Source organism: Pseudochaenichthys georgianus, unplaced genomic scaffold, assembly GCF_902827115.2.
Source record: "Pseudochaenichthys georgianus unplaced genomic scaffold, fPseGeo1.2 scaffold_1899_arrow_ctg1, whole genome shotgun sequence".
In the NCBI taxonomy this organism is placed as follows: domain Eukaryota; kingdom Metazoa; phylum Chordata; class Actinopteri; order Perciformes; family Channichthyidae; genus Pseudochaenichthys; species Pseudochaenichthys georgianus.
This window is the reverse complement of record NW_027262639.1, coordinates 12,835-20,684: the sequence shown is the minus strand read 5'-3', so window position 1 is coordinate 20,684 and position 7,850 is coordinate 12,835. Positions and strand designations below refer to the sequence as shown.

Here is a 7,850-nt window from a genome sequence, read left to right as displayed (position 1 = left end):
GATAGCAACTTTCTGATTGGTCCGTGGGTGTAAAGCCCGCCCACATTTCAGATATGACGTCATATCGGACGTAAATCAGGACCGTTGTTCCCCCGTTTAGAGATGTGGGTACGGAGGAAAGAGAGGGGGGTTTGGGGACACATGTTTATATAAAGACATCGAAAAGTGCATCTAGCACGATAGGTCCCCTTTAAGGCGTTTAAAGAGAGCCACGTTTCTTACCCCGCGAGTTGTGGATCTTCACCAGCACCTCTGCGGGCTCCAGCAGACCTCGGGTCAGGTACACCCGCCCCGAGTCTCGCTCGATCTGCACCGGAGAGTCGGCCTCGGAGAGCACCTGGAACCAGCGCTGCTGGAACCTCTGATCCGGCACGGTGAGCAGCAGGTCCCCGCGCGCCGCCTGCTGCGGGACCGACACGCTGAGCGCCACGTCCTCCCTCACAGCCCGGGGCTTCCGGGGCTTTCCGGAGCGGTGCACGTCGAGGTGAAGAAACACCGGATCCCCGATCAGCGCCACGGATCCTCCGTCACGGACGCACAGACGCAGGGTCGCCTGCAAACCAGAGGAGAGGAGGACTCTGAAGCGGCTCCATCAAGCACGATACGAGGACACTTCAATGGTCAGATCGAGACTGAAATGTGACTTGAGTCAGCAGCTCCATGTGACGTCAACAAACATCAACACATGAAAACAAACAACAAACATGGAACACAACATCAGTGCATCTGCTCTGTAGCTCTGTGTTCACTGAGAGGAGGGACTGGAGCACAAAGGATGCTTCAGTCTGACTCTTGAGTCTCCATCAGATGCAGTTCAGCTTCTCTGTCAGAGCATGCTTTGGGTCCAAAGCATGCTCTGGACCCAAAGCATGCTCTGGGTCCAGAGGATGCTTTGGGTCCAGAGGATGCTTTGGGTCCAGAGGATGCTCTGCGTCCAGAGGATGCTCTGCGTCCACTGTATCAGGTTAGTTGAAAGCAATCATATTAAGTTGGACCGAATAACCTTTTTATTCAGACTTGATGTTATCGCGTCCAGATGACCCGACTCTGATGTGAAATGTTTGATGCAATACATTTCATTAAAGTCCGTTCTTCAGAGCACGCTCCTTCCTTCACTTGCTTCTATATATTGTCCGAAACCTTATTTTGTGAATTTAAATCTATTACAAACTGTGAGTTAAATTATGAAGCAAATATATATATTATAGTGAGAGGAGGACGTTCTGGATGGATCTTCTTTGTGTTTATATTTAGGCTTCTTTAAATCCTCTTTATTTGACATGTATTCTTTGACGCAGCAGGACACCGTGGTTTATTAAACATTATTAATGTTAAGCAGCATTTTAACTACATTTTTATATGAAATATCTTGGTTTCTTTTGTTCTGAGGTCATTAAGCTTAATTTAAAACACCTTATTGGTATTTATTTATTGTTGTTTACATTTGCATTGCATTTGATTTTGAGGTAATCCCTCAGAAATGGAAAGTACTCAGGTTTCCATTTGGACACTCCGCTGAGGTTCTGATGACATTAGTTAAAGGGTCTCCTCTCACCTGTCGGACCCCCAGCAGGGACCGGACCAGCCTCACCTGGCCGGTCTGCGGAGCCACGTGCAGCAGGTGAGACTCCGGTGACGCGTAAAAAGTGACGCGTCCGTTACTCTCCGCGTCTCCGTCCTTCGCGTCAAAGCGCGCCAGTTCGGTTCCGAGCGGCGTGAGCGCGTGCACCTCCACCGTCCGGTTCCCGCCGATGAACCGGGGGATGTTGTCGTTCCTGTCCGACACCTCCACCTGCACGGCGGCGGCCCCGCGCGGCAGCTGCACCGTCAGCTCGTACATGGCGATGAACTCCCGGTCCAGCGCTTTGGCGGAGACCAAACCCAGACGGTGGTCCCGGTGATGCACGAGCCTGAAATCCGACGCGTAATCCCCCGTCAGAGTGGCGTTCAGGTGGGATCCCCCGGGCAGCAGAGCCCCGGACACCGGCGTCCCAACCGGGGAGTTCTCGGCGATGTGTCCGAAGTAGCGCGCGGACACCGGGAGCAGCAGCAGCAGCAGGTGGAGCAGAACCGGTCCGGTGAGGGTCATGTTTCCATCAAACCCGGTTCCGGTGGAGAAGACAGCAACGTGTCCGCCACAGCCTCAGGAGCGGAGTCTTATAAAGGTCCAACAGCGTGTTGAAAACAAAGTTCCCTGATCCACGGACCGTCTCAGTCCATCAGTGCGCACACATCAGGAACATAATAAATATCCCTCTCCAGGTCATTAATGGCTCAATCAGAAAGACTTTTACGCACGAGAAAATCCGTCCGTTCTCCTCCGCGAGGCCGCGGGCAGAGACACAGAAAGCGGAAGAGGTGAAATATAAGAAATGAAAATATGTCCCCACTCTGATGGTGCTGCTCCGGAGAGACGGATCAGACTGAAGGGCTCTCAGACTCCAGCAACTCCATGTGGCTCTGCAGGCCCCGCCCACCCCGGAGGAAGGACCAATCACGTAGCAGGGATGGGTTTGAGTGGCAGGCCCCCGCGCAGGTCCCGCCCCCTGACATGCTGAGTCAGACAGCGTGTATTTATCTGAATCGATCACACAGAGATGCAGCTCGTCAGGAATGTGAGATGATTTTCTGCAGAATCTTCCAAAAGGATATATATATATATATTCTTATATATATATATATATATATATATATATAGGTCTGCTGTTATGTGAAGACCTTTGTTTTATATGACTCTTTTTGAATGTACTGTTTGCGTTGATAAAATGCTGGTTTTAGGACTCATTCCTCTACCAGCTAACTTGAGGAATGATGCCGATTAGTTTTAAAGCCCTAACAAAATTATTAATGTACTTATTTATTTTTCCTTTTTCTTACATTTACATTTTAAATAAACGTATTTGTTCTTTTAGATATTTCTCTTTTCTTTATCAGGATGTTAATTCTTTCGTTCTTTAAAGGCACTCCTTGGACTCCATACTTCTGCTCTTTCGAGACTAAACTTGTAGTTTGTATTTAATGAAAGTGTTGTTGATTCTGATCTGGAGGTTGTGACGGCTTTTTTCCAGCTGCCCCCCCTGAATGTTCCCTGGTGGAGGACTGTGAGCAGCGTGACCGATTGATTGGACGCTGCAGCCAAACCGACCTGCAGAGGATTAATTTCAAAAGCAGGACAAATATCAAGTTGATTTCTGGAACCACGGTCACAAACATCTCGACTGATTGGGAACAAACTCTGCGTGAAATGGATCTGCTTCCTGTCAATGGGTCTGCAAGAGAAAAGGGGTGCAGGAAAGAGTCCTAAAACCTGACATGCCTTAGCATTTCAACACTTCCTGTCCCCTGGTCTGGAAGTACATTTTTTTATGTTGGCATGAAATAAGGTCCGTGGTTTACACAAGCTGAAGAGATTTTAATTCTATGACATAAAATATGTCAATTAATCCCTCACTGGTGAATTTAAAAACAAAGGTTGCTAACAAGTGTCTAAATGAGACGACTAAACGTCACCACGCCCAACGTTAGCCGCCTTTAGCTTAGCGGTGGTGACGTGAAGTCATGTGACCGTGCTGTAGTTCCTTTATAGCCCAACATTAGCCACCTTTAGCTTAGCGGTGGTGACGTGAAGTCATGTGACCATGCTGTAGTTCCTTTATAGCCCAACATTAGCCTCCTTTAGCTTAGCGGTGGTGACGTGAAGTCATGTGACCGTGCTGTAGTTCCTTTATAGCCCAACATTAGCCACCTTTAGCTTAGCGGTGGTGACGTGAAGTCATGTGACCGTGCTGTAGTTCCTTTATAGCCCAACATTAGCCACCTTTAGCTTAGTGGTGGTGACGTGAAGTCATGTGACCATGCTGTAGTTCCTTTATAGCCCAACATTAGCCACCTTTAGCTTAGCGGTGGTGACGTGAAGTCATGTGACCATGCTGTAGTTCCTTTATAGCCCAACATTAGCCTCCTTTAGCTTAGCGGTGGTGACGTGAAGTCATGTGACCGTGCTGTAGTTCCTTTATAGCCCAACATTAGCCACCTTTAGCTTAGCGGTGGTGACGTGAAGTCATGTGACCGTGCTGTAGTTCCTTTATAGCCCAACATTAGCCTCCTTTAGCTTAGCGGTGGTGACGTGAAGTCATGTGACCGTGCTGTAGTTCCTTTATAGCCCAACATTAGCCTCCTTTAGCTTAGCGGTGGTGACGTGAAGTCATGTGACCGTGCTGTAGTTCCTTTATAGCCCAACATTAGCCTCCTTTAGCTTAGCGGTGGTGACGTGAAGTCATGTGACCGTGCTGTAGTTCCTTTATAGCCCAACATTAGCCACCTTTAGCTTAGCGGTGGTGACGTGAAGTCATGTGACCGTGCTGTAGTTCCTTTATAGCCCAACATTAGCCACCTTTAGCTTAGCGGTGGTGACGTGAAGTCATGTGACCGTGCTGTAGTTCCTTTATAGCCCAACATTAGCCTCCTTTAGCTTAGCGGTGGTGACGTGAAGTCATGTGACCGTGCTGTAGTTCCTTTATAGCCCAACATTAGCCTCCTTTAGCTTAGCGGTGGTGACGTGAAGTCATGTGACCGTGCTGTAGTTCCTTTATAGCCCAACGTTAGCCGCCTTTAGCTTAGCGGTGGTGAAGTGAAGTCATGTGACCGTGCTGTAGTTCCTTTATAGCCCAACATTAGCCACCTTTAGCTTAGCGGTGGAGACGTGAAGTCATGTGACCGTGCTGTAGTTCCTTTAAAGCCCAACATTAGCCACCTTTAGCTTAGCGGTGGTGACGTGAAGTCATGTGACCGTGCTGTAGTTCCTTTATAGCCCAACATTAGCCTCCTTTAGCTTAGCGGTGGTGACGTGAAGTCATGTGACCGTGCTGTAGTTCCTTTATAGCCCAACATTAGCCACCTTTAGCTTAGCGGTGGTGACGTGAAGTCATGTGACCGTGCTGTAGTTCGTTTATAGCCCAACATTAGCCACCTTAAGCTTAGCGGTGGTGACGTGAAGTCATGTGACCGCTTTAGTTCCTTTATAGCCCAACATTAGCCACCTTTAGCTTAGCGGTGGTGAAGTGAAGTCATGTAACCGTGCTGTAGTTCCTTTATAGCCCAACATTAGCCACCTTTAGCTTAGCGGTGGTGACGTGAAGTCATGTAACCGTGCTGTAGTTCCTTTATAGCCCAACATTAGCCACCTTTAGCTTAGCGGTGGTGACGTGAAGTCATGTGACCGTGCTGTAGTTCCTTTATAGCCCAACATTAGCCACCTTTAGCTTAGCGGTGGTGACGTGAAGTCATGTGACCGTGCTGTAGTTCCTTTATAGCCCAACATTAGCCACCTTTAGCTTAGCGGTGGTGAAGTGAAGTCATGTAACCGTGCTGTAGTTCCTTTATAGCCCAACATTAGCCACCTTTAGCTTAGCGGTGGTGACGTGAAGTCATGTAACCGTGCTGTAGTTCCTTTATAGCCCAACATTAGCCACCTTTAGCTTAGCGGTGGTGACGTGAAGTCATGTGACCGTGCTGTAGTTCCTTTATAGCCCAACATTAGCCACCTTTAGCTTAGCGGTGGTGACGTGAAGTCATGTGACCGTGCTGTAGTTCCTTTATAGCCCAACATTAGCCTCCTTTAGCTTAGCGGTGGTGACGTGAAGTCATGTGACCGTGCTGTAGTTCCTTTATAGCCCAACATTAGCCACCTTTAGCTTAGCGGTGGTGACGTGAAGTCATGTCACCGTGCTGTAGTTCCTTTATAGCCCAACATTAACTTTTTACTTCAGAAATCATAAAGTGGTGTTAACATGTGGAGATTATCCTGCTGAACATGTAAGTATCATAAACGTGTGTTTGACACAGAGATACTTTTCCGACATAATCTCCCCAAAAATGTAGAAGTTCCATTGGACCAGGGAGATTCATTAAGGGAAATAGGACATTCCTGTCCCTATACGGCAATGGAAAATGTACCAACCTGCTGTCATGATTTGAATGGAAATGTCTTTGTTAATTCCTAAACAGAACATTTAACTGACTTTTCTGAGTGTGACTTTCTGAACTCGAGGTGGTCTGATGTGTGCAGGGCCGTCCCTCCCTACAGGCCGATCATGCAGCCTGCGTGGGGCCACCTCACCTTGCTGAGGGTGTGTCATCCAGTGGCGTTTTTATATGTACAAAAACTCAGATGTCTATATATAAGCTTCTGCAGTGAGGTTCATGGCTGCTGAGGCACTGGCACTGACTCTTCAGGTTTACAAATATATAATATTATATTTTGACCTAAATCAAAATATAATATTATTTTCAAAAGCTTTTTTTGTCTGATGCTTCGATTAATTTGAAACAGACAGTTCAACAGAAGGATACCCAAAAAATGTAATTTTATCATTTAAATATTGAATTGTTCTCTCTTAGTAAGATCCCATTTTCAATAACATTGCGGTCTTACCTTGACTTGAAGATGAAGTCCATTTGCCTATCCTTCTGGACAAAAATCTCTATTACTTTTTTGTAAAGGTCCTCCTTATCTTCTTGTAGTTTCAAAAGTCTATCATAAATCTAAATGATGGATTTATGATTCGGAAATGATAAAAGTAGGGTAGACATGTGGATATTATCCGGCTGAACAAAACGTGCATTTATCTAACAGCTACGTTTCCCACAGATCTTATTTTGAGCTATTTTCTAAAATCCTATGGAGAAATCTCATTGCCATTTTGTGAAAGGAAGCCATGCGCAGCTTACTTCCGGGTTTTAGGACGCCTCACTGCAGCTCTCTCGTCTCCTCTTCACACACCACACTTTTCGCGGCACACGTACTTACAGCCAATCAGCTCTGAATTATGTGAGATGACGTATGGTGGGGATGGCAGCTCTTTGCCCCTATGGTCATTATTTTTTGCCACACACATTAAATAGGAAAATACTCTGAGCATGCGCAGTGTAGTTTTTATAGTCACCGTTCACTTAGACAGTCAGAGGGAGGGGCAGGATCGGGTTTTGTCCCAGATGGCTCTAAACAGCTCAATAGGCACACACTGTCGACACTAATTAGAAGAACACATACTAAAACAGCAATGAGACGAATCAGATGATTAAACATGATCTTAAAATATATTTTAATTTATTTTTTGCATTTTGTTGTAATTATTATTTTAAATACTTTCTGCTGACACTAGGTGGGGCTGTGCCTTCCCCTAATGACCAGTCGCCACTGGTGTCACCTATGCGCTTATGCCGCGCAATTAGTTTGACACGCGAGACTCCACTAGCACCCCCCCCCCCCCCCCCAACTCTGCGTGGGGCCTCATGGTGGCCAGGTACGGCCCTGGATGTGTGCCTGGTCCTTATCTCAGATCCTCCCTCTGACTTCACTGTAAGCTTGGCCTCGGCTCTGTTACACACACTGATGCTGTGTGTTGCCACCCAGAGGCAGCCTGGCTAAATATACCCGTTGTCGCACACACACCTTGACAACCTGCGATCACACCGCGCTCATTTCATCATGCCGCATGAGGGACTTCACCACATGCACACGAGTTTAATTAGGCCGAAACGCATTAGTCAGTGGAGTGTGAGTGAGTTGATTTGTAAATGTGCGTCGGTGCGGAGGAAAATCAGATGATAATAGGACGGGAGATAAAGAGGTGTAATAGCACGGCGGCGAGTCGTTAGCCGCTGAATAAACGACGCCATGTAAACACGATTACCCTGAGAAGACCGCGTGGAGACGAGACATGAGATCAAACCCCAGGGATGGAAGTACATGACAGGTCAAATATATCTTTTAAGTGTCTCCTCCTCATGTCCTCATTAGATATTTTACTTCAGTTAAAGAAGCAAAGCTACAGATTGTAAAACTGCTC

At 47.0% G+C, this 7,850-nt stretch overlaps 1 protein-coding gene across 1 annotated transcript; it reads right to left on the bottom strand.

Annotated features, from left to right (window-relative positions):
* Positions 1-222: 222 nt before the first annotated feature.
* LOC117441681 (protocadherin beta-16-like) lies at positions 223-2,402 on the bottom strand (the record flags this gene model as incomplete). The annotated part of the gene is made up of 2 exons (XM_034077722.1): positions 1,556-2,402; positions 223-553 (listed from the first exon to the last, which is right to left on the bottom strand). Coding segments are annotated over exons 1-2 (865 nt in total), but the record flags the coding sequence as incomplete, so codon positions are not given.
* Between the last annotated feature and the right edge of the window lie 5,448 nt (positions 2,403-7,850).